The 27,931-nt window shown below is 43.5% G+C and overlaps 1 protein-coding gene across 1 annotated transcript in view; it reads right to left on the bottom strand.

Moving 5' to 3' along the window:
- Positions 1-253: 253 nt before the first annotated feature.
- Positions 254-27,931, bottom strand: part of LOC133127444 (transmembrane protease serine 7-like) — a 31,501-nt gene continuing 3,823 nt past the window's right edge. Inside the window, exons 2-4 of the mRNA XM_061240359.1 lie at positions 25,739-25,946; positions 5,297-5,427; positions 254-568 (exon numbers count right to left, since the gene is read on the bottom strand). Coding sequence (XP_061096343.1) covers positions 404-568; positions 5,297-5,427; positions 25,739-25,946 — 504 coding nt within the window. The 3' untranslated portion in view covers positions 254-403. The remainder of the gene's footprint in view (positions 569-5,296; positions 5,428-25,738; positions 25,947-27,931) is intronic.

The following is a 27,931-nucleotide window of genomic DNA, read 5'->3' as shown; positions in this document are numbered from 1 at the left end:
ATAAGATCCGCGCAGCTGGATTGTCTCCTGCTTAGTCTAATCAACTGTACGTCGTTCTGGATAAGAGCATCTGCCAAATGCCAATAATGTAATGTAATGTAAAAGCGTTGAAGTTTACTTGGAAAAAAAATACACTTGGCTGTAATTCCACAGCTGGCTCCTAAGTGTTTTCAATGCAGGGATGCACCTTTTATTGAGACTCTACCCCAAGCACAGATCTATCCTATTCACACTTAAATCACCCAAGCCAGGATGTATGTCGGGGAAAAAAACATAAAAACTTCAACAGAAATTCTAGTTTAGTGCCTGTATCTCAAGACAGTTACGATACATACATACATACAACCAGAATGAATAATTATACGCATTGAAACAAAACCACAGAATAATGCACACAATATTTTCATATTGTTAACATGGTGACAGCACATCCCATACCCTGACTAGCAGAACACCAGAGCAGAAATAGTGCATAGAGTGCGGGTACAGGCTGTACATGCCTTAGGTCTGTTATCACAGAATGCCTGTAGAGTCTGGATATAGATGATTTCTTGTACACACTGCTCACCTGCAATGGAGAAAAAATATGTTTTGTGTATGAGTGAGAGAAAGATAGAGAGGATACTGTATGTGTCGTAAACATGACATATTTCTGCAAATTTTAATGAGCAATCAGAATTTCGCAATTGACACATAATATTAATCGTTTTAATTAATATTAACATTTACATGAATAAGACCACTGCGATTTCTTAATCTTTACTCATTAATATGTGAGATTCGCCCCGTGCAAATTCCTTCCCATTTAATTAAAATTGAAACAAGGTGATAATTATCCTCTGGCAGGGGAAGGGGATGCCATGTGCGAGAACGGCAACTGTAAAGCATGATACAATAACATACAGAAACATAGGCCATTTACTTCTTTTGAGGTAAACATTTTTCATCACGGAACACGTTTCATTACGGAAAGTGGCACGAATGACTGGACGTCATGCATTTCTTCCATGTCAACTTCTCTAGCTTCGTTTCAATATTCAGCTATGTGGATTTGTAAATCCCCACACTCTAACCATTGCATCTCAAAATAATACATACGTGATGTAGTGGCGTAGCCAGGATTCTAAAACTGGGTGTCCTCGCACAATTGATATTAGCATACTGTATCCACGTTCGAGGAAAAAGCGGAAATAATTCCCAACTCCTGTTTTAGATCAGTTAGCTTAGCCTACTTGTTCACAGGGTCATGCTACATTACTTCAGATGAGTCTTATGAATACAGAATTGGGGAAAGAAGCTTCATCACACTGCTCATAACTTGAACCATGTACAGGACACCTCAAAACTGGATCACCAAAATCCATGTGGAGGCCCTTTCTATGGTTGACCTCTCTGCAAGGACAGTGAGGCTGTCACCCTCCGAAGGGATTTCAGATAGCGACATCTCTCCTATAATTTGTCAATGCATTCCTCCAGCTACACCTGTACTTTTCCTTCCCTTCCCTGAAGCCTGGAAGGCAGCAGCTTGTAGAACTAGTAAACTAATCGTGATGGATTTAGCAAACTAGCTAGCTCAGTCACATAGATACAGATACATTTCATAAAAATACATTAAAGAAAAGCTGCCTGTGAAGTAATAATGTGTAATCATGACCTGTGGTTGGCAGACGTGAAACTGGTGCCTTCCAGCCTTCACTGTGGGAAGTTAAGTGCCACCATTTTTGCCAGCTCTGACAATTCACTACTTGTGATCGTCCGGAAACCGGACGAGAGAATGCGGTTACCGGGGACAGCGGCACCATCATGGAATGGCATCTTTTTAAATTAATGCGGAACTATATAAGCGCCGCACACCGTCATCGTAAGGAGACCTGCTGACTACCTGCTCTAGACTCCACGCCGCTCCGCTTAACTTTCAAGAAGGCCGCTCTATGCTAGATACTATTAACTGCATCCGATACACAGACTGTCACCGACCATAGACTAGATAATATTCTGTGTGCTTCGAATAACCATTGTCAACTGCTGAGAGGTGAAACCACCGTCTCTCTGGATTTTGGACACGCCAGATTAATCGGTGAGAAACTTGCATACTCAACGTATTAGTCTGAATACTTAGCAACATTCAGGCTTAACAATACTCTTGTAAATATTAAACTACTTTTCCTTTTCTAACTACCACTGTGTGCTCAACTCTTTCTGTGAAATCGTGATCGTTGCGGTCTAGTGTTACAACCCATTGATTCACTTTGTTGTCGAAACATTGGTGGAAATTCGGGACGTAACACTATCTCTCTGAAGGGTTTGTTTTGATTTTTCAGCCTAATGATGGCTTGCTTCACTGATAGTGACAGCTCTTTGGATCTCATTTTGAGAGTTGACAGCAACAGATCCCAAATGCAAATAGCACACTTGAAATGAACTCTAGACCTTTTATCTGCTCCTTGTAAATGAGATAATGAGGGAATAACACACACCTGACCAGCCAGTTGTCCCATTACTTTTGGTCCCTTAAAAAGTGGGAGGCACATATAGAAACTGTTGTAATTCCTACACCGTTCACCTGATTTGAATGTAAATACCCTCAAATTAAAGCTGAAAGTCAAATCCATTGTGGTGGTGTATAGAGCCAAAAAGATGAGAATTGTGTCGATGTCCCAATATTTATGGACCTGACTGTAAATTTGTATAAAATATCTTGCTCTGCTTTAATATTATATTTTATATAATAATTGAGATAGTTCACTCAATGAAAAGCACTTAATACATTTGATATATTATTATTTATTATTATTATTTATTATTATTATTATTATTATTATTATTATTATTATAACAAAAAGTGGAAAATAATGGAAAGAAAAACAGAATTTTGGATGTGAAAGTGAAACTATATATTCTAAATTCATATATTACACATGAAGTGAAATATTTCAAGCCATTTTTTGTTTTAATCTTGATGATAACGGCTTACAGCTCATGAAAATCCAGTATATCAGAATATTTGAATATTATATAAGGCCAATCAAAAAAGGGGATTTATAATACAGAAATGTTGACCTTCTGAAAAGTATGTTAATTTATGCACTCAATACTTGGTCGGGCAATGATGGGGAAGACTGCTTACTTGACAGTTGTCCAGAAGACACTCATTGACACCCACCATGCACAGATGTGTCCAGGAAATGGGCTACAAGTGTCGCATTCCTAGTGTTAAGCCACTCCTGAACCAGAGACGACGTCAGAAGCATCTTACCTGGGCTAAGGAGAAAAAGAACTGGACTAGTAACTGCTTTGCTGACCATGGTATTACTGTGCTTGATTGGCCAGCCAAAACCGCCTGACCTGAACTTGTCAAGAGGAAGATGAGAGACACCAGACTCAACAATACAGACATGCTGAAGGCTGCTATCAAAGCAACCTGGGCTTCCATAACACCTCAGCAGTGCTACAGGCTGATTGCCTCCATGCCACGCCACATTGATGCAGTAATTTGTGCAAAAGGAGCCCCGACCAAGTATTGAGGGCATAAATGAACATACTTTCCAGAAGGTCAACATTTCTGTATAATAAATCCTTTTTTATAATATTTGAATATTTTGATATACTGATTTTTTTTATTTTCATGAGCTGTAAGCCGTCATCATCAAAATTAAAACAAAAAAAGGCTTGAAATATTTCACTTTGTGTAATGAATCTAGAATATAAGAAAGTTTCACTTTTTGAATTAAATTATGGAAAAAAATGAACTTTTTCATGATATTCTAGTTTTTTGAGATGCACCTATACATTACAAGAAACAAAGGCATGCATCCAGTAAGAACTCATTTAAAATAAGTCTTGAACGCCTTTGAGGTGTCCTTTACATGGTTCCAGTTAGGAGCTGTGTAAAGAAGCTGCTTTCCCCAGTTCTGTGTTCATACGACTGATCTGAAGCTAATGTAGCATGACCCTGATAACACGCAGGCTAACCTAACTGAGTGAACATCAGAGTGACTATAAAAAGGTTGTTTGTTTAATAGTGGCCTGTAAATAAACAGTGTGGATCAATAATGTCACTCTTGTTGCAAATCCACAATTCCGGAGACAATAGCTTATGTGTACGCTATGGGTAGGGCACTCTGCACGGTAAGAAGGAGAGCGTGAACATGAAGTGCTGGAGTCTCAAAGTTATTTTTTTTTTTCTTTTGATAAAAAGTTTGATCTAAATGGGTGACTATAGTCTTCTTTTTTTCAAAAAACGGCATTACTCGATACAACGCCCGGTGTGTAAACACATGTGTATACTAGATTCGCAGGTCAGGCACTCTTGTGCTGCAACTGAACGAAGGTAACGCAAACTGACAGTGTTCTGAACACCAAGTTAGCTCACCATGTTCCAGTGCAACTTTCATGATGAATGAGCATATAGCATATAGGGTAGAGGAACAAGAGAGCAAGCTGCTTATTTACAGAATTGACACTGCCAGTGTATTTGAGCACAAGAGGAAAACATTTAGTAAACAATACAGTCAGCTCCAGAATTACTGGCACCTTTTATAAAAGACAAAATGCAACATTCAATAAACACAGATAATAATCTTGTGTAGTGGTCGACTAATAAACATAAACATAATAAACTTTGTGAATGACACAAGTTAGCTCTGCCATGGGTAGGATCAAACAACCATATAATTATACCGGGACATCTTTCTAGAATTGGTTGACCATTTCTCTTTTTTTTGATAGCCAGTTAGCTGATCACTTGTCTAACACACTATGGTAAGTCAAAATGAGCTGCTTGACTATATGTTCACTGTTTGTGGCATGATATAACTGGTTGATGAAATATCAAAGGCAAAATTAGGTTGGTTCAGTTATGGAGATTTCTCTTTAGTGCAACTACTATAGCAAGGCTGGTTTCATAGTTGTATTGCTGTAACAGTGTAGAGGCCTAGATGGATTCAATTCCCACTAGTGCCAGCCATACTGGAAAATCTATACACTGATGCTATTGTAAGGTGCTTTGGATAAACCCATTCATTAAATGGCATATTCGAAATGGCATATTTTCAAATGAAATGTTGGAGCCAGTTTTGTGTTTCCCCAGGTTCCCGTTGTCTAATATTACATTTCTCAAGATCAGAAACCATACAGTGTAGCAAAAATGCAATAATAGAGGAAATTAAGAAGGAGGCAAATACTTTCATGGAACTGTATACATAACCAGTGCATGTATGCAGTGTGTATGTGTGCGTGTAAGTGTAAGTGAGAGAGAGTATGTATGTATTGTGTGGGTGTGAATAGATTATCTCACCACATATTGAATCCTGTTTGCCATAGACAGGAACTCACTGGATCCAGTGTGTCGGTATTCTGGAATAAACTCCACATTGGCAACTTGGAACATCCCCGCAAAATAAGCACCACTGCCGCTTTCCCTCCGGACTGTCAAAAAAGAAGAGATTGAGGTTAAGTGCTGCGTTACTTTACAATTGTGCTGCTTTCACAGGCGATTTAAAGTGAGCAGGAGTGTATACCACCCAGTTTCAAACATCTTTAGAGAAGCTTCATTAATGGTCATTACATTACATTAATGGCATTTGGCAGACGCTCTTATCCAGAGCGACGTACAACAAAGTGCATACCCATAATCAGGGATAAGTGCATTGAAAGAGCCTAGAGGGAAGTACAATTTCAACTGCTACCTGCACAACAAAGATAAGGACCAGGGCCTATTTTTTTATTTAACAAACAAACAAACAAATGCAAGTATGAACAAACCCCTTAACTAGCCAAACACTGCTTACCTAGCCAAACTAAAAAACTACTGATACACAAAAAAGTACATCACAGAAAGACAACAATTAAGGTTCACAGGGAAGTAGGGAGGGGCGGGGAGAGGTGCTGTTTGAAGAGGTGTGTCTTCAGTTTGCGCTTGAATATTGGAAGAGATTCTACAGTTCTGACCTCAACGGGGAGTTTGTTCCACCACCGTGGAGCCTGAACAGACAGTAGTCGTGTCGAGGTGGAAGTTCGGGGAGGGGGAGGTGCCAAGCGGCCTGTGGGGGCTGAACGAAGAGGTCTGGCAGGGGTGTAGGGTCTGATGTTTTTTTGTAGGTAAGCTGGGGAAGACCCCTTAATTGCTTGGAAGGCTAGCACCAATGTTTTGATGCGAGCCATGACAGGCAGCCAGTGGAGGGAAGTAAGCAGGGGGGTGACATGTGAGTATTTGGGAAGGTTGAAGACCAGACGAGCTGCTGCATTCTAGATAAGTTGGAGGGGTCTGATGGCGGACGCTGGGAGGCCAGCCAAGAGGGAATTGCAGTAGTCCAGGCGGGACAGAACCATCGCTTGGACCAGGAGCTGGGTCGAGTAGGGGGTGAGAAAGGGGCGGATTCTCCGTATATTGTATAGGAAGAACCTGCATGTCCGGGTCACCGCCGCAATGTTCTCGGAGAGGGACAGTCTACTGTCCATCACCACGCTGAAGTTCCTTGCACTGGGTGATGGCGTAAGTGTGCTATCCCCTAGGGAAATGGAGAGATCCAGGTGGGGAGAGGTAATGGCAGGGATGAATATCATTTTCAGTCTTAGCCATGTCATCAAGACTGAAGGAGCTTGAACAGATGGGAAAACAGACTGACTGGGTGTCACTGAGGGTTTGTATGTTCATGACCAGAGATGAGGATCGCACAAACTCCAAAGTTTTCATTGCCAGTTAAATGACCTTTTCATACCTTTTAAGAGCTGTGCGCATTAAATCCCAACATACAGCCAATTTCCATGGTTTACCACTGCAATTGAAAATGAGGACAGGGGTGGAAAAAGTACCCAGAGATTTTACTTAAGTTTAAGTTTGGGTTTTATATCTTACTCAATTAAAAGTCAGAGTGAAAGTAAAAATCTTTTCAAAAATGAAAGTAAAAAAGTCTCTACTTTTTCATTTTTAATACTTAAGTACATTTAAAAGTAAACTTTTTAATTGCTAGGGATATGAAATGCTGAAATTAGGGGAGAGAGGGCAACATTTTCTTACATTGAAATTTGTTTAATGTTATTTTAGATTAGATCAGTTAAACATTCTTTTATGAGGTTTTTATTCTTTAGCAAGCACAATTCCTGATAGTAGTAGTAGATTTAGTCCAGGCTATTAAATGTGTGCTCTTTCACGCAGCACATGTCTGAGCCTGGGGACAGAGGTGCTGAGACAAACCAACGTACAGGAGAGAGCTGTGTCCGGGAAAACTGCAACGGACGCTGAAAAGCGATTTTATTTCCCTTTCCCATGTTTTCATTTATTGTTTGGCCCCACTCCCGTGGGGGCGACGGGAAGAAAACATTCTGTTTTGTTTTGATTCTCTCTCTCGCTCTTTCTCTCTCTCTCTCTCTCACTTGCCCCACACAAAGACTGATGGAATAAATCGCCGGTGAAATCCAGTCTTTTGCTACCTCCCTATGTCAATCTCTTCTGTCTGCCCAAGGATGTGTCACAGCATATGACAATTTGGTGCCAAAACCCGGTACAGAAGAGTCTTCGAGGATGGAAATGTCTCCACTAGTTCAGCTAGTGATACAGATCGCCCAGATGCAGGAGTCCCAGCATCAAGCCCTCCGCAGCCTATTGGACAACACCAGGCGATGCAGGCTACCCATATGCTCTGTATTGTAAAAAAGGCGTGCAACTGCCTGCTGCTGCTGGCTACAACTCGAGATCCACAGGAAATCATGGAGCAGATAATAATAATAATAATAATACATTTTATTTGTATTGCACTTTATATTTAAAAAAAAAAAAATCTCAAAGTGCTACAGATTAAAAAGCAGAAGTGCTAAAAAAGAAATACTAAACATGAGAAAAATTTAAAATCTAGCAGAAGGCTCTAGAAAAAAGGTAGGTTTTTAGACCTCGTTTAAAAATATCCACAGTCTGTGGTGCCCTCAGGTGGTCGGGGAGAGCATTCCACAGACTGGGAGCGGCCGAGCAGAATGCCCGTTCCCCCATTGTGCGGAGCTTGGTCCTGGGGGGTTTGAGGAGGTTGGTGGTTGCAGAGCGGAGGGTACGTGAGGAGGTCTGAGGGGTAAGGAGTTCCTTGAGGTAGCGGGGGGCATTTTCGTGTATGCACTGGTGGGTGAGGAGGGAGACCTTGAACTCAATCCTAAGTGAGATGGGGAGCCAGTGAAGTGATTTGAGGATGGGGGTGATGTGATCATATTTGCGCACCCTCATCAGGATCCTAGCAGCGCTGTTTTGGACATACTGCAGTTTCTGGAGGCCGTTACTAGGAATCCCGATGAGGAGTGCATTACAGTAGTCAAGCCTGGAAGAGACAAAGGCGTGGGCGAGCTTCTCTGCATCTGTCAGGGTGAGTGTGGGACGGAGTTTGGCAATGTTCCTAAGGTGATAGAAAGACGTTTTGCACAGATGTTTGATGTGGGTCTCGAAGGTGAGGCGAGAGTCCATTCTAACACCCAGGTTTGTGACTGATGTGGAGAGGGGGATGTTCTGGCCAGAGAAGGTGATGCTGGTGATGGTGGATGACCGTACCTGGTGTGGTGTGCCGACTAGGATGGCTTCAGTCTTGGAGCTGTTCAGCTGTAAGAAGTTGAGCTTCATCCACGCCTCTATCTCCTCCAGGCAGGTGGTTAGTGTGGATAATGGCAGGAGTGCAGATGGGATGGGGTCTGTTTTTAGATAGAGCTGTGTGTCATCAGCATAGCAATGGAAAGACATTCCATGTCTGCTGATGACACGGCGAAGAGGGAGCATGTAAAGCGTGAACAGAGTGGGGCCCAGCACCGAACCCTGGGGGACACCACAGGTGACATTGTGGGTGTGGGATTTTGCCTTTCCCAAGGCTACGTGCTCAGTTCTGCCAGTGAGGTGTGAAGTGAACCAGTTGTGGACAGTGTCAGAAAGGCCAATGGTGGAGTGCAGACAGTGGAGGAGGATGTTGTGGTCCACAGTGTCGAATGCTGCTGTTAGATCCAGGAGGATGAGGAGGGATGGGGAGCCAGTGTCTGCTGTCATCAGGAGGTCGTTGGTGACCCTGACCAGAGCCGTTTCCGTGCTGTGGCCAGGGCGGAAACCAGACTGAAATGTCTCAAACAGATTGTTATTTTTTAGATGAACTTGAAGTTGAGCGGCAACTGCTTTTTCCAGTACCTTGGACAGAAATGGAAGGTTGGAGATGGGCCTGTAGTTGCTGAGAACTTCTGGATCTAAGGTGGGTTTTTTGAGGAGTGGTTTGATGACAGCAGTTTTCAACGCAGATGGAACATGACCGGCTTGGAGGGAGTGGTTGATGACCTTGGTGATGAGGGGGCTTATGGCGAAGAGGTTGGACTTTACCAGGGCTGTGGGGAAGGGGTCCAGGGCGCAGGTGGACGGCTTCATCTTCCTAATTATGTCCTCAATCTCTCGCTGTGTGAGGTCAAAAAAACAGCAGAGAGGTTGGGCAATTCCAGGCTGTGGGTCAGCAGTCGGGACAGGTAGGACGGCGGAGCTGGAGAGGAGGGAGTGGATGTCATCTACTTTTTTTGTGAAAAAAGTGATGTAGTTGTTGCACCTCTCCTCTGTTGCCTCTGAGTGCGAGACAGTTGGTGGTTTGAGAAGGTGATTTATGGTAGAGAAAAGTTGCTTGGAGTTGCCAGGGCTATTTTTTATGATGTTGGAATAGAATTTTGACCGTGCATCTCTGAGGAACTTAGCGTAGGCCTTTTGATGTTCTCTGTAGGCTTGTTTATGAACAGTCAGTCCTGAAGCCTTGAGACGCCGCTCAAGGACACGCCCAGCCGTCTTCATCTTCCGCAGCTCGCAGGTGTACCAGGGGGCTGAGCGCGAGAAGGAGACTGTTCGGGATTTGAGAGGGGCGTGGAGATCCAGGAGACTGCTCAGAGATTGGTTATAGAAGTCCACTGACTCAGTGACTGAGGGGAGGTCAGCAGAGCCAGAGGAGAGATATTGGAGGTCCAGGGTCAGGGCGTCTGGGTTGATGTTTTTCAGGCTCCTGAAATGGATTTGCCGCTTGGGCTTGGTGTAGGGGGAGGGAAACAGCAGCTCCATTGAGATGGTCTTGTGGTCAGACACACCCAGATCGTAGACCTGTAAATTGCTAATGGGGGCGGAGTTTGTGATGACCAGGTCGAGGGTGTGTCCCCTGGAGTGTGTGGGGACGTCGACATGCTGCTGAGGTTGAGACAATCCAGTAGTTGAAGGAACTCGGCTGCAGAGTGACAGGAGGGGGTGTCGACATGAATATTTATATCTCCAAGAATTATGATATTAGCAGAGGTTGTACAGAGTGTAGTGAGAAGGTTGTGCATCTCTGGGATGAAAGCTGAGTTGGGTTTGGGAGGCCGGTAGATGAGAAGTATGGTCATGGGGAAGGGGGGCTTACATTTAACTGCAAGACATTCAAATGAAGACTGTGTAAGCAGAGGGATGGGGGACAGCTCCAGTTTCTGTTGGTGTATAACAGCTAGGCCACCACCACGACCAGTGCTGCGGGCTTTCTCCAAATAGCTGTAACCAGGAGGACAGGCTTCATTTAGGACAGAGTAAACCTCTGGCTGGTGCCATGTTTCTGTAAGGCACATGAAGTCTAGGCCCTTGTCCATGATATGGTCTTGAATGTAGGAGGATTTGTTATTGATGGACTGTGCATTAAAAAGTTCCAGTTTGACTAGGGAGGGCAAAGTGGAGCTTTAGAATGTAGACCGCTGTGTGTGCACGTGAGCTCGCCAATAGATTTCTCACAGAAAACGTAATTTGTCCACTTTTTTACTTTACAGTAGAGGTGATCAAACTTACAATAACTAAGTGCTAGTGTGTTCTAAGCCTTTACTGGTCCCTGTACGATGTTAGCATGATGTAGCTAGCATACGCGAATAGCACAAAGCCATACAATTTGCTTTTTAACGGCACTTGGTCATTCGAACGATATAAATAAAAGCATTCGATTAAGTTTGACGGCACCGGAATTTTCTGTCGTACCGTCCATAAATGGCAAAAGTCCCACCATAGGATTTATTTAAATCTTTAAAAGTTATACATTTTCTGAATCGTCATTAATTCATCTTGTTTCTATCAGTGATTCGGCGTGATCGGACAGTTCTGTAGCTATGTAAATGACGTCAGAAGGATACAGCACTGTTATTTGCTACCTAAACTTTGACGCACGCTCGAGAGTGTTAACAAGTCTGACATGTCTATTGTCAAAATCCATTGAAACTATGAAAAAGTAACCAGGGACTTTGGACTTATAAGGCTGGACATACCGAGTACCCAGCAAAAATATTGACCTGGCTACAGTCACACTTTTGACAGTTCGAACTGCCACCAACTGCCATGTATGAGCGCGTGAAGTAAACCAGCAAAAGCTATTGTTGTGTCACCATTTTCGAGCTCCATATACGTAAAGAATGGAATGGCAGTGAAATCTGCCTGTTTTCCGGTGCCGTCGGGGTCCAGCATTTAACATTGATGGAATGCTGGTAAAATGAGCGCTTAAAAGCCACAAAAACAGTCATTTTGTCACATTAAAATTCAACCTAAGCAGAATTATTGTCCACCACACGTTAATTTAAGGTTAAACTGAGATAATAATCATAATATTCATGTTGGTTTAAATTTTTTGGTTGTCCTCCCTAGTTTGACCATCAATGAGGAGGTGAATCTCTGTAGGGGTCGTAATACATTAAAATCCACTCCACGCACACTGGAATCCACTCCACGTTGTCTGTCATGCTGGGTATGCAGAGATCTTGCGGTGTTTCCTGTGCTGGTGTGCAGAGATCTCGCGGTGTTTCCCGTATAAACACAGAGTGCGACAATGCTCTGATGACGCGTGAGGCGTGCGACAGTGGACCAGATGGATGGAATGGTTGGAGCAGAAAGGCTAGGCTGGTGGTAGATAAACTTTCGACGGGAACTTCTATGGATATAACGGGGTCGGCGCAGAGTTCCAAGCTCTGCAATAGCCGAGATACACGTTGGAATGGCGCAGGTGTTAAGATTCAGTAGTTGCGAGATGGAGTATCTGAAACTCATGCCGGACGCCAAAAGTGTTAGCCTGGGGCTAGCCGTTTAGCCAAACACTGTCAGGCATAACGGGAAGATGGACCATAGCATGGCGGTAGGGTGCATGAAGCACGGAGACTGGCTGGAGATTGTCGGGCAGCTGATGTAGCTTCTAGCCGCTTGATGTCTGAGGTCGGCTAGTTGCTCGGTAGCTAGCTAGCTAACTGCAGAGGTAACTTTTAGCGGTCCTGGGCTCAAAGCCAAACTGCACCGGGACAGTTGAGGGGCTGCTCCAGGAGTATACCTCGCAGCGCTGGATAGATGGCAAAGTGTCAAATTGACCGTGGGAGGAAGACAGCTAGCTAGCTAGCTAGCTAGCTAACTGCAAGGCAGCGGTCCTAGGCTCGAAGCCAAACCGCACCAGGACTGCTGAGGGGCTGCCCGGGAGTATACCTCGCAGTAGTAGTGCTGGATAGATGGGGAAGTCCGGGTGTTCACCCTTTGACAGACGGAGCCGATGTTGGAGATGACAGTGGGTGAGTAGACAGCCGTCAATTTCGTAGCGGTCCGTGAAAAAAAATGCCCAAAAGATAGAGCTTGACAAATGCCAAAAATTTCAGAAAATAGCTCTGCAACCTAGACCTTTTAAAAAGCTTTTAGATTGCACTAGCTTCAAAAAATAGTTAGTTGTTTGGACGGACGGAGAAGTGGCGAACAAACAAACGCCAATGCCAGCGTCCTCTCCCTCTCTGTGGCGCTGGAGCAGTTCATGATGGGGCTCCGTGGAGACCATTCCCTCTGAGAAGACACAGGGAGGAAGAATCCGCAGAGCGGACCTGCGACCCAAAAGTATAGCATGGTGGCTGGGATTAGCACCCGCACCCCCCTTCCACTGATTTTGGGGCAGGATTGGCCAGGGTTTAAAGAGATGTTGAGGGTAAAGCTGGCGGAAGGGGCCCGACAAGGGGGGTGTGTTCATTGTCCTGTTGCTGCAGCCAGGGAGGAGGCTTCCCGTAGTGTACCCATAGTGTAATTAAAGCAGTAGAATTGAGAGATGTAAAATTGTCAGGGAAAACTTCATCTAAAATAGGAGCATCAGGAGTGGTCAGAGCCTTTAGAATTAAGGGTAGGAGAACACAATACACTTCTGAGAGTGCCGAGTACTTTTTGTGGGACTTCATTGATGAAATTGATGTCAGCAAATTACGGGAATGGGCGTGCCATTGTAATCATGAGAGGAAATTTGGCTGAGCGGTTCCAAAAAGGAATACGTCACAGTTTGTGATGTATTCATGTCTGATGACACCGTGGCTGTGGCCGTGCAGCTCAGATCTCAGCAGATGCAGTTGTGGGAAACAGGAGCATTACAAGGAGAACACATTAAACCTTGAGGCAGATGAGATACAACAGCAGAAGACCACGTCCAGTTCTACTTCTGTCGGCCAAGTACAGAAAGCTGAGGGTGCGTGGGCACAGGCTCAATAAAACTTGACAGTTGGTCTGATGAATCTCGATTTCTGCTGAGGCATACAGATGGTAGAGTCAGAATTTGGCACCAACAGTATGAATCCATGGACCCAACCTGCCTTGTGTGAACAGGCCATGGTAGTGGCAGTGGTGTAATGGTGTGGGGAATGTTTTCTTGAAACACTTCGGAGCCGTTAATACCAATTAATGCCACAGCCTATTTGAGTATTGCTGTTGACCATGTGCATCCCTTCATGGCCACCCATTTTCTAATGGCCACTTCCAGCATAATAATGCACCATGTCACAAAGCAAAAGTCGTCTCAAATTTGTTTCATGAACATGACAATGACAGAACAAAGGGAGACCCTACCCAGTATTAGTGAGCACTTATTTTTAGACTTATTGGTGCTGTAGCCTATCCACTTAAGAGGTTTGATGCACGGTGTGTTCAGAGATTCTCCTCTGCATACATATGGCTATCACTGGATGTTTTTTTTCTTTTTTGACTGTTGTGCGTGAAAATCCCAGGAGATCAGCAGTTTCTGACTTTAGTTGCTGCCAGATGATTGACTCATTAAATATTTGCATTAATAAGCTGGTGTACAGGTCTACCTAATACAGTGCTCAGGGAGTGTACCTATAAAGAAGTAAAAATATAGTCAGTATATAACCCACACTTCATAGAGAATCGAAAGTACAGTAAAGGGCAGGATCGAACCCACTGAACATTCACAACATCATTACTTTTAGAAACCATGCCAAAAAAGGAGCGGAGGGAGACTCCAGTGACATGGCGTAACAGAGGCGCTCGGGTTGTGCAGTGCAATTTGTTGTCTGTGTTACCAAGAGATATATTGGGTTGTGGTGCTTGTACATGATATTTATGGTACAGGGTCTTATTTTCCTACATAACTCCCCTAAAGTAAATTAGTTTCTAAATTAATTAATTTCTAAATTGACTAGTTTACAGCTACTTAAACTACTAAAGCTGAATTGTTATTGCTGGCGAAACATTGGGACATTTCAGAAGAAGTGACAGATTCTGAAAACAGGTTTGTTTATTTAAAATATTTAAAACAGCTAGCAGAAAATGTAGGAACAAAAATGTTCGACCCACAAGAGACAGGTGAAGGAGCTCTGAGGTTACATACGTACAGGTTAAAGCTGCCATGTTAAAAGCGTATGAATTGGTACCTGAAGCCTATTGACAGCGTTTCTAAAATTTGAAAAAGGGAGATAAACAGTCCCATGATTTTATTTGGGAAATGCATGTACCTTTTTATGGTGGCTCAGTGCTTGGATACATTTTAAAAATTGTGCAATTAGAGTTGGAGCAATTCTAAATTTCTGTTACTGAGTTCTGTTACTACTTATATTACTGAGCGGAAATCAAATATGGTGTCCAAAGCTGCGGTTCTGGCAGATGAATTCATAAAAGAATCAGTACAAAAGAGGGCAAATCCACTCCTTTTATTTATGATGGTTTTGTGTCTCTCCTAGGAGATGACAATGTGGTTCCAGTAAAGACTTCACTTCTGCACTTCACATTATCCGATACTCACTGATTTGTTGCTGTTTTCTCCCAAGTCATTCAGTGGAGACAATGTTGTAATTCATGGTTTCACAGGTAATGTGTTGTGCCTAGGCACCACATTGTTCTCTGCTCTGACTTCTTCTGTGGAGAAGGACAGGACAGGGTGGCGATGGCCTTTGCTGATATTTTTAGGGCTTTTGCAGTAACCCGTTCTATGATGCACATAAATATTCCCTCTAAAGATCCTCCAGGGAAAAAGAGTTCTCATCAGTATGATTTGGGTGATACATTCCTTTGCAAAAATGGGCCCTGATTCAATTAGCTCGTCTGTAACTACACTAATTGGTTTTTAAAAATAACCCAGATGTCTCTTTTGGGCCTCTATTAAATGTCTCTCATGTTGAGTTAGTTCTCATTGTTGGAGTATGCATGTCCTGGTCCTGGTGATGTTAGGCTGAATGTATTGGACCCAGAAGCTGGTAGCGTACCTGGAAAGCCTAAGTTATTTTATTGAAGAGGACTTGTTACAGAATATGTGGGTAAACGAGTCATTTGTGGGTGAGACTACGCAGGTTATTATTCCTGCAAAATACAGGGAAGCTGTACTTAAACTTTCCCATAATGAAACTACAAAACATTTGGGAATAAAAAGACCAGATAAAAAATGATTCTGCATCGGTTTTTCCAGCCTGTTGTGAAGAAAGATGGAGCCAGATACATGTAGGGGTCCTCGCACGGGACTCCAAATTATGTAGGGTCCTTGCACGGGCCGCCAAATAACGCAGGGATTTTACTCTCTACGAAACCGGGGCGCCAGTTAAACGTTGTGTTGCAGTATAACTGCGAAAAGTAATCAGTCTCATAAAATTACTGTTATCAGAAATATCCAACCACAAATATAGTATTTCAATTAATTAAAATAACCAATATTAATGATTGAACATACCGATAACCTGAAGGTTGGAAGTTCTTCGAAAGACTGCTTTAACTCGGCTCTCATGTCTATGCGATTCCAAAACGGACACCGGGGTTTAATAAAATATATTTATTAAACAAACATACAAACACATAACAGATAAACTAACGGGAAGTTAGTAAGGAAATTTAGTTTGGTATGTGTGTGTGCGTGTGTGTGGCGCGCGCAAGCGCGCGTGTCGCTAGAGTTCTGGGTGTGGTAATGAGTTAGAGTTAGCTGTGAGAAGGGACTACTTGCGTAGTTTTACTCTATATATGCGCAAAAGACGGCGAATCAATTCACGTACATATATATGTAGCTAACCAAACACATTACAATGGTTGGATGGTAAATATTGAAACACAGATTCACAAAAACAGTTAAGACTAAACTAAACACTGGCTATGCCTGAATGTTTGTTTTCTTACTGAGTCCATACGCATTGCTGGATCCAAAAGACATGCTGTCCTTGTAGAAGCGGCGATGGTGCTGTGAATGGTGTCCGGGAGAGATGCGCAGGCTGGGGTGTTCCCGTCTTAGCAGCGCGTTGTCGTCTGATCCGCTGGTCCTTTTCCAGGTGTAAAAGTTCGTTGCTGTTTCGTTGTTGTGAGCTTTACTGGGGTAAACTGATGTAGCGTTCCGCGTACAACAATTTCCACTCACTATAGGCCACGTAGTTACCGCGAGGTAACTGGGTGTGTCCGTAGGCCTGGTAGTGCGCTGTGCAGCATTCAGCCTCTGTCCGAGTCTCGGAGCAGATGAGCTGAAGCGACTGGCCAAAAGGGGTGCGTCGAAGAGAAGAAGCAGAAGAACAGAAGAAGCAGAAGAGAGATCCCAAGAACGTGTCTTGCTCTTATACGGGACCGTTTATTGCTCCCGCCATTACGGGATTGGCTGAACCAAGTTAGACGTCATTCGTGGTGGACGTCGCAGAATTCTCCTGTGGGAATGTGGAAGTTGTAGTCCCTACATCCCCCCTGTGGTCTCAGGATGCGGCTGAAGCCAGTGTTCCTCGAGAGCACAAAAGTCAGTTCACAGTCCACAGGTCAAGTACATTGGGTCGGTAACACAGTTCACAATTGACTGACAAACATCCAGGCATTTATCAACAATTAACTAAACTGGTCTAAAACACATGATACAAACAATGTGAAACACTAAGGTCGAACAGTGAATACATTGTCACAAAACATGAGAAACCTTGGTGAAAGGGTTAGTCGTTTTGTTAGTTCAGGTGTTTTGTTAGTTATTGGATGGTGTCCAGAAGGTGGAGCACCAACAGGAATGACCCAGCCATGAAAATGTTCAGATGATGTAGGGGTCTAGGATGGAGAGGCTGTAGCCTTTTTGGAAGTCTTGTTCAGACTGACCAATTGTTCTAGTCCCTACAGTCAGGTTGCTGATGAGGGTTGTCATCTGAAATATGTGGGGGCATTTTCAAATTAGGGCAGCTTTCTGTATCCAAGCTTAACCTTATGGCTGTGTCATCAGGAAGGAAATGGAGAGGTGGTCTCATTTCTAAATGATGTGGTAAGCTCACAAGTGGTCTTGTCTTGCTTGGGGAAGAGGTGGAGTAAGGCACACTGGGGTGTGGCAATATACTTGTAAAGATTACACTGTAGTTTCTACATGCAATACTTTACGATGGTTCAGTAGGTGTAGAAAGAAGCAATGAACGTTTACGAGTTATAACAGGTGTCGGATTTAACTCTACAGTACCTACTTACGATCTGCGTTTGCTGCTGCTACATGCAAATCTAAGTGGCTGCTATAAACTACCAGTTTATTTTGCCACCCCCCTTTGGTAGGAAAGGTGTGCAAAAGAAAGTGGTCAAAGCTTCAGCTGGGAGTCTGCCTGTGAAGAGACCACGGCTATAGATCAGTCTTATTCAACGTCTTTTGATGGAGGTTGAACAAGACCAGATAGCTCTTTGGAGTGGTTACTCAAGGCATACACACTACTGAACAAAGGTTAGAGGCTTTAGTTGTCCTCAGAGGAACTGAAGAAGCTCTCTTCAGACAAGGTATCTTCCCTATCAGAGTCATGCTGGTGACTCTGAGGCTTGGGCCTACCGGGTCGGTCTTCTCTCCAATTCCGGCTGGAATCAGAGTGTGAGAAGCGACCACGGTGGCTCTTAACCGGGAACTTACTCACATGCCGTTGTTTTGAGCCATTAGATTTTAATGGGGCAACTTGGGAAGTGCCGGCGGGCTTGGTTGGAACAACGTGCTCAGCTGTTTCCAATACCTCGTTCCTGGGCACAATCCTTAAAGTGTCCCAGACCATTTGGGCTTCATTTCTTAATTCAAGGGCTGAGTGCTGGCCCCTTGAAAACAGTGAAACATGAGTTCGGACACAGGGGTGCAGGTTGTGCACAAAAAGGGATTTGAAGGCTTGATCTTCATCTAAGCCTGGTCCGTTTCTGCCCTGGAAAAAAGCATGTTTAAGACGTTGGTAAAAGTCTTTTGGTCTTTCTGTACGGCTGTGTTTAACCTCCACAGATTTGATCATGGCTGTGGCCTGATCAAACCGTGGCAGGTACTCAGCTACCAACGCTTCACAAACCTTGGGATAGCGGGAACGAACCTGTGGTGGAAGTTGTTCCATAAATGTATGGATCTCTCTGGTTGAGGTTTTCCATACAAGTCGTACCTTTTCTCGATCGGTTGCCCTGGGCAGATCCGAGAGACAGTAGTCAACTTCCCTCAAGTAACTCTGAATGTTAAATTCGGAGTCCTTCGGGTCAAATGTGTGGACATACTTCGCCATGGCCTCTAGCTCCTCAAAGCGAAGACCATGTGAAGTTGCACTAGTCTGCCTGTTTGGAGAAGGAGAGACTGAAATCACATTTGAATGTGAATGCGTTTCATGCAGAGCTCGACGTCCTCGGTTTGGTTTAGGGGGTGGAGCTACAAAACTGTCATTCTCACAATGGTTGGCAGAAGATGAATTGTCGCTGTCAGTGTACTGTACAGAGCTGTCACCTATCCTCTCAGTTATAAAGGGAAAGCTAGCGGGATTAGCGTTGCTTTTTGTGTGCCCAATTAATAACGTTAGATCTCCTCTACCGTGTCCACGGGAGGGTTCCCTGACCTCCTCATGAGAGGGGTGGGCATGGAAGGGGCAGTCCTGTACTTGCCTGACTGTTTCTCCCTTGCGGAGATGGACCACCGTTGGGACGGAGTCCCCCCTTTCCCTCTCCAGGGAAGAGGTGGGCAAACCATTGCATGGGTGGTCAACAGCACTGCAATCTGAGGAGACTGACGAGTCTCCATCAGAGCAAGCTGTGGAACCGGGATCTGACAAACCCGAATCAATTTGTGACCCCCCTTCCCCTGCCTTGTGGTGTAAGGAGGAAGCAGGAGAAGTTGGAGTTGGGCAAGCCTGAGAAAGCAGGCTTACAGAAGAGAGTGGATGTGGTAGCTTGTGGCATCCACTCTTCAACTGAAATAATTCCTCTCTGTAGGAACAAAGATCTGATTCGGCTGAATGCAGATCACGCAAGTATTGTACTGCTTTCTTGCCAACAGTTTGAAGCTCAAGTAAAACACTGGTGTGTTGTCCTCTGAGGTATGCCATCTCTGAGTCTAAGTTTTTGTTGCTCTGAAGAGCAAGACTAATCTGTCTGGCAAAATTCAAGACCAGACAACTTAGAATTGGGTCTTTTGAATGGTTGGGGGAGTGACCTTTCTCGTTGATTAATGAGAACATTTCTTTCCTACAATCAGTGAGGTTCATCTGATTCAGGAAAGCTATGTAGCCAGGTGCTAAACCTTGGGCTAAAAAGGAAAGGTACTCATCAATAGATATGGGTTCCATATCTCAAGCCAAATAAAGCTAAAAGCTAAAATCAGTAACTTAAGAGGGTACTCTTGAAGTTAACAATTTGACAAGGGCCTTGAGCTCCTAACAGTTGGCAATGAATTGTTTCCCAATATCACAATCCAACATACAAGTTGTGATGAAGGATAAAGAATTTAAAACGCTCTTTGAATATTCTCTATAACTATAGTACAAGGTAGCTATAGCATCACACAGGGACTCGAGTTGCACTAGCGGTACTGCAATGCAACAACAGCAAAATGAACAAACATATGGCGGATATTCAGACCGTAAAATAGGAACTGTGATGCTGATCACATTAATCCTAAATACCAGAATGTGATTGGTTGAAATTACAATTAAATTTGGATTTAAATGTAAAATTCAATTAATTATTAAAATTACTTTGACCAAGTAATTATAATTAATAATACAGTGCGGCTAATAATACTATTATTGATAATACGTATTATACCGGAAGGTAAATGCCAATCAACAAACTACCGTGTAAGATTACGAATGTAATGCCACAATGTTACACGAGGGGGCAGTATATTGAGAAAGCGGCTCATGCAGGCTTTCAAAAATGGTACAAGGGTGACATCTAGCGGTATTTTCAAAAAATTGCACTGGTGGCAATTTAGCTGAGAAAGAATGCCGAGAATTCGTTCTGGAGGCACGTGACATGAGCCAAAGCTCGTCTTTCTCACGCAGAGCTCCAAATTAGGATGGGGAATTCGTTATGAAGTCACCAGACATGAAATTTGAGCCAAAGCTAGTCTTCCTCACACGGGGCGCCAAAATATGTAGGGGTCCTTTCACGGGACTCCAAATTATGTAGGGTCCTTGCACGGGCCGCCAAATAACGCAGGGATTTTACTCTCTACGAAACCGGGGCGCCAGTTAAACGTTGTGTTGCAGTATAACTGCGAAAAGTAATCAGTCTCATAAAATTACTGTTATCAGAAATATCCAACCACAAATATAGTATTTCAATTAATTAAAATAACCAATATTAATGATTGAACATACCGATAACCTGAAGGTTGGAAGTTCTTCGAAAGACTGCTTTAACTCGGCTCTCATGTCTATGCGATTCCAAAACGGACACCGGGGTTTAATAAAATATATTTATTAAACAAACATACAAACACATAACAGATAAACTAACGGGAAGTTAGTAAGGAAATTTAGTTTGGTATGTGTGTGTGCGTGTGTGTGGCGCGCGCAAGCGCGCGTGTCGCTAGAGTTCTGGGTGTGGTAATGAGTTAGAGTTAGCTGTGAGAAGGGACTACTTGCGTAGTTTTACTCTATATATGCGCAAAAGACGGCGAATCAATTCACGTACATATATATGTAGCTAACCAAACACATTACAATGGTTGGATGGTAAATATTGAAACACAGATTCACAAAAACAGTTAAGACTAAACTAAACACTGGCTATGCCTGAATGTTTGTTTTCTTACTGAGTCCATACGCATTGCTGGATCCAAAAGACATGCTGTCCTTGTAGAAGCGGCGATGGTGCTGTGAATGGTGTCCGGGAGAGATGCGCAGGCTGGGGTGTTCCCGTCTTAGCAGCGCGTTGTCGTCTGATCCGCTGGTCCTTTTCCAGGTGTAAAAGTTCGTTGCTGTTTCGTTGTTGTGAGCTTTACTGGGGTAAACTGATGTAGCGTTCCGCGTACAACAATTTCCACTCACTATAGGCCACGTAGTTACCGCGAGGTAACTGGGTGTGTCCGTAGGCCTGGTAGTGCGCTGTGCAGCATTCAGCCTCTGTCCGAGTCTCGGAGCAGATGAGCTGAAGCGACTGGCCAAAAGGGGTGCGTCGAAGAGAAGAAGCAGAAGAACAGAAGAAGCAGAAGAGAGATCCCAAGAACGTGTCTTGCTCTTATACGGGACCGTTTATTGCTCCCGCCATTACGGGATTGGCTGAACCAAGTTAGACGTCATTCGTGGTGGACGTCGCAGAATTCTCCTGTGGGAATGTGGAAGTTGTAGTCCCTACATACATCAAGTCACACATTTCAGCTTACAAGTAAACCTAATCAGAGGGTGCTTGTGGCTCTCTTTATCCTCAACCAGCATTGGAAACTCCATTTTCTTATTTAATTTTGGATCTGTGTTGGACCTCTTCCGGTTTCTGGGGGCTCACTGTCACATTTCATGTTTGTCATGTCATGTTTCATGTTTAGTCATTGTCTTAGTTACGTTATTGTCATGTCACGTATTATGTTAGTCTAGTCTCGCCATGTTGTTATGCTTTATTTCTTGTGACATTTAATTTTCATGTCATGTTATGTTTCATGTTTAGTTGTTACGATTTTATTGTTTTTTTGTCTTGTCATGTCACATTATGTAGTTTTTTCCATGTCACAGTTGCAAACTTGTTATGTCATGATTTATGTTTGTTTCATGTTATGTGGTTCTGTTCATTGTTTAGCATACACTTTTTCATGTCTTTCTGCAAACCTTGCATTCCTGCTTTCTCTCTCTCCCTTTCTGTCACTCACACCCTAATTGTTTCAATTTCCCTTGTCTACTTACTAATCTACTAACTTTAGATCAGGATTGGGTAATACTAACATTCTAACCATGTGTTCATGTTACCTTACGTTTCTTGTGCATGTCATTTACTAATTTACTAACGCTAGGGCAGGATAGGTTTATTTCTAACGATGACTAATTATCTCGTTAACTTGTCAATTCTCCAGACCTGATTTCTCATGCTGCTCTCAAGCTAATTGTCTACACCTGTCTACACCTGCAATATAAAGCTCAGTTTCATGTCATGTCTTTGCGAAATTGTTTGCGAAAGCGGTTTGTCAAGCTATTGTCTACCTGTTAAGATCCAAGCCCCTGTTTATTGACCATTGTTATTGACTTCTGTTTTGTTGACCATTGCCTGCCAGTATCACGACTTTGCCTGCTGTCTTTGTGCTTTTGCCCCGCGGAGCAGACTTCGGTCTTGACTCTTGCGCCGTCATCGACCGTGAGCCTGCCTACCGTCCGCCTGTACTTCTGCCCCGCTGACAGCTTTGGTACTTTGGTTTAGGCTGGATTTTACGTGTATGAACATTGCTTGTTTTTTGACTACGCTCACTGGACATTTCCTGAATAAAGCCCTGACGGAACTTCATTAAACCCGTTTAAACCCCCCACGGAGCCGTCTCACTCACTCTCTTCTTTTTGCTCTCCTCCTGCACCAAGCTGGGTGGTTTTTTTCACCTTTTTGTACTCATTTACACTGACTATTCACATCCCACTTTCATTCGCGTATCCATTTTTTATATACGCTACACAACATTTTGCTTTACTGTTTTTAATAAATGACTTGCTGGTTTAAATATACCTTGCTGTGTCGTCTCCCTTTTTGTTATGTCAACAATCGTTCAAATAGTTGCATTGATTCTCCGAGTGCATCATCGCAGCATATTCATGTGTCTTCATCCGTTTAGCACATGGCAGAGTTATAAAAGTCTAAAATTTTCATATGCTATGCAGGGGGTGAGTGGTTCACATGCAAAGGGGAGGCATATTTTCATTACATTACATTAATGGCATTTGTCAGATGCTGTTATCCAGAGCGACGTACAGTTGATTTAGACTAAGCAGGAGACAATCCTCCCCTGGAGCAATGCAGGGTTGAGGGCCTTGCTCAGGGGCCCAACGGCTGTGCGGATCTTATTGTGGCTATACAGGGGATCGAACCACCGACCGAGCGTGTCCCAGTCATGTAACTTAACCACTACGCTATCTCTGAATATTTCTGTGTTTGCCTTCATGGGCCAAACTTTTCAATTCAAGTTCTTCCCTTTGGTCTCTCTTAGCCCCTTGTAGTTTCACCAGGGACATGGAAGCAGCCTATGCACAATAACAAGCCAGATCGGTAATAATCCTGCCACATCTGGGTGACAGGTTGATTATCCCCAACCATAGAACAGGTGGTGACGGATACAGCAATTGCACGCTCACAGGGCCTAACATGAATTATGAGTTCCCTCACATCAAGTCTTTCTGGGGAGGTCACTGGACTCCCAGCTTATGGAAGCTTCCCTGTCGTAAGGACGTGTTGAGGCTGTACTCCACCTGATCCCTTGTTTTCAGAGGCACAAGGTGTTCAGCTCAGTTTCTTCCTCCAACTGCTCCAACTGGCTGCGGCATCAGCAGTAATACCATTGAGCTTTCTCTCCTTGCATCCCATGCCGGCATAGCTGAGCAGTCTGCACTTGGACCCAATGTGGCACAGAAATTTTTGTGGGTCAGAATAGATGGTTGCATATATTGAGCCAGTGTGTTGGGGATGATTCCATTCTGTTGGGAACTGGTGCATGCAGATGCTTCCCTTTTGCAGTGGGGACCAGTCTGGCAACACAGGGCGGCCAGAAGGCTGCAGTGCAGACAACAGGAAGCAGAACACATACATGTGTGGAACTCAGTGTACATAGTGCTAAAACAAGTTGCCAAAGTCCTGGAGGCCAAGCAGGTTTTTTATGGACAGATACCTCTGCTGTTTATCAGGTCAACCACCAAGGCTGTACACGCTTTCATCATCCCTTGAGCCTCAGAGCCATGCACTTACCTGGTGTACTCAATCAGGTGGAAGTCTTTCTGTCCCATCAAAAGTGTTCCCTGGGGGAGTGACTCCACCCAGAGGTGATCTGGCACAGCCAATTCAGATTAGTTTGCCTCAGAGAAGATTGCATTGCTCCCTATGGCTCTCCTTAGTGTAGACATCCAGCCCACTCATAACATCTGGACGAAGGTCGCCTGTGGCTCTGTGCTTGGCCTTTGTAGCACCAGAACCACTACTACAACATGTGATTAGGCAGTTGTTCAGACCACCCTGAACTCTCTGACACCACTCTCTACTCAAACGTTGTGAGTCACGTAGTGAAGTCCAGAGCTCAATTCAGTGCTAGTTTCTGCAGTTCCTGCTGAATGTTATGGTGTAATGGCTGCCATTTTGGTACATCACGCAAAGTGGGCAACCAGACAGTGATCAGGTCTCTCGTATCCTAAAGGGGCTCAACAGCAGAATCTGCCTCCAACCACGTGGTATTTAGATTGGACTTGCGGCCCTTGACCCCAGCCCCCCTAGCCCCCCCCCCGCACATGCCTACATGTAAGGCCATCCTGAACCTGAGAGAATTACAGGCCATTCTGACCAGGGTATATCTACCCCCGGGACTTGGATGATGTACCACTGAAACATGCACTGCAGCTACCTGGTCTTCACCATGTACCATTGCACTTGCCATAGCCGCTCACCATGGTTTCAGTGGTCATGTTACTGACACCTTTTCAGTGATAAGATGGATATGTTTCCTTGTGACTATGTTGGTATGAGTCAATCAGTACTATGTTAAGCAGCAAGGCTAAGGCAATTCTTGATTTAACATTAGCGCCTGATAGTTCTTAGCACTTACCTGACTTACAATGTTGAAATATAATAAATGCAAACTAAGATACAGTCCCTAGCGGTCATAAGCAGTATCGGTTACACAGTTAGACATTTACAAAATGGAATTGGTAAATGTTTACAAAAACTGCTGATATGCCACATCCCTAGTACACAAATCACTATATTTATTGATATTTTTCAGTTATTTAATTGCTTGACTGATAATCAAAATTGGAAGGAAGCAGGCAATCAGGTTTTTCTACCACGCCACTGCTAAATATGTTTGATATATAGTATGTCAAAAATAGGCCGAGAAAACATTAACATGAACATTAACATTAACCACCACACACATGCATTGTGCCAGCCAAAATCAGAACCCTGATAGTTTTCTTGAATATTGGGACATGCAATTTAATTTCAATGTTTCAACACCTGAGGTGTGTTAAATCCATCTATGGCCAGCACTGATGTCGCAGCCTGATGTTGATTAAATTAATGTGGGCGGGGGGGTGTGGGGGGTGTGTGTAGAGCCTGTATTGAACTTACATATGAAAATCCACAGCAATGACCACATGATCACCACTATAATGAAAATCACCACAATGATGAGAATGGCCAAGTTCTGCAGGTTCCACAGAGGATCTCTCTTTTTTTTCTCTTTTTTCCGGTCCCTCTGTCTCCTTCGACTGTACTTCCTGCAGAGCTTGTCCAGTATGGCATCCACAGTGGCCACCTCTACAGAGATGTCAGCAACCTGCAATATTGTCAAATGAGATCAGAGCACTGTCACATATACGGACAGCTACATATATTCAGCTAAATCAAATACTACGTCAAAAATCTGTCAACTACAACTAAATCAAATGGCTTCCACCATTGTCACATAGTGTGACACATTGGACAATGGTGTCTAATTTGGAGCATAAACTCAATACATATGAACACTTCACCAACAAAAATGTGTATTCCTTCATAGCAACAAGATTTTCCAGAAAACATATTTTGCCAGTATATTTTTCATGCACAGTGCAGTCCGTAAGTATTTGGACAGTGACACATTCTTTGTTGTTGCACTGTACTCCAGCACATTGAATTTGAAATAAAACAATGGCTAGCCAAAACATCCATATTGGGTGAGCAGTGAACTAAACTTTGTGCATGAAATTTCTCCTCCGCTAAGAAGCAGGCATAAGTGAGACAGTGACAGAGGTGTAGGCTCTGAAGATGCACTAAAATAACACTAGTTCAAACTCCCTGAGCAAGAAATCGTAAAACAGATTATTAATAGTAAATATTAATTAATGATTGCAGCCAAGTGTAGGATCCACATTTCCCACAATCCCACAGGACAATTCCGTGACATCCACCCCGCATGACGTCTAGCTCGATTCAGCCAATCCCGTAATGGCGGGAGCAATAAACTTTCCCGTATAAGAGCGAGACATGTTCTCAGAATCCCCCCTCTTCTCCCTTCTTCCCACTTCCCACTTCGACACACCCTTTTTAGCCATTCGCTTCAGGCCTACGGACACACCTAGTTTACCTTGCGGTAACTTAGTGGCCTATAGCGAGTGGAAACTGGTGTACGCGGAACGCTACATCAGTTTACCATTGCAAACCACAGCAACAAACTTTTCCACCCGGAAAAAGGACCAGCGAACATTTTCTCCAGAACCGAACAGATGTGCAGCCCACGGGAACATCGCAGCTCTGCGCATCTCTCCAGTACATCATTCACATTACCATCGCCGCTCCTACAAGGACAGCACGTCTTTTGGATCCAGCAATGCATATGGACTCAGTAAGACAACAAAAATTCAGGCATAGCCAGTGTTTAGCTTAGTCTTAACTGAAATTGTGAATCTGTGGTTTTCTATTTGTCTTTGTGTTATCGTTTGAATGCATTCTGTTAGCCGTATATGTACGTGAGATTCGCTGTCTTTCGCTTATGTAATTATAGAGTAAAACTATGCAAATAGTCCCTCTCTTTCCACAGCTAACACTCTAACACTCCTACTTTCACCTTTCCTTTGTTCAAGGGACGCGTGTGCTTATGGCGCACACACACACAGACACACACCCACACATATACCTACCTTATACTTCCCGTTAGCTCATCACCACATTTATGTTCTGTGTTTGTATGTCTGTTTAATACATTTATTTTATTAGACCTGGTGTCTGTTTTGGTGTCACATAGACATGAGAGCAAAGTCAAATCAGTCTTTCTAAGAACTTCCAACTTTCAGGTTATCTCTATGTTCAATCATTGATATTGGTTATTTTAATTATTCATTAAAATACAATTTTGTGGTTAGATATTTCAGATAACAGTAATTTTATGAGATTGATTACTTTTTGCAGTTATACTTCTACATAACGTTAATTGGCGCCCCGTTTTCGTAGAGAGTAAAATCCCTATGTTATTTGCCGATAAGGCCAATACTGTGCAGAAGAAATTGTTCTGAACATAAAAAAAGTGAGCAGCAGTTCTGCAGATAGAAACACCTTGTTAATGAGAGACGTCAGAGGAGAATGACCAGACTGTTCAAAGTTGACAGGAAGCTGACAGTAACGCAAAAAGAACACATTACAACAGTGGTATGCAGAAGAGCATCTCTGAACCCACAACACATCATAACTCTAAGTGGATGAGCCACAGCAGTAGAAGTCTAAGAAATAAGTCTAATAAATACATGAAAGTGCTCACTGAGTGTATATGCACACCATGATTTTATC

Source organism: Conger conger, chromosome 4 (genome assembly GCF_963514075.1).
Source record: "Conger conger chromosome 4, fConCon1.1, whole genome shotgun sequence".
Classification (NCBI taxonomy): Eukaryota; Metazoa; Chordata; class Actinopteri; order Anguilliformes; family Congridae; genus Conger; species Conger conger.
Note: the sequence above shows the minus strand (reverse complement) of the source record. Positions and strands in the feature narration are given on the sequence as shown.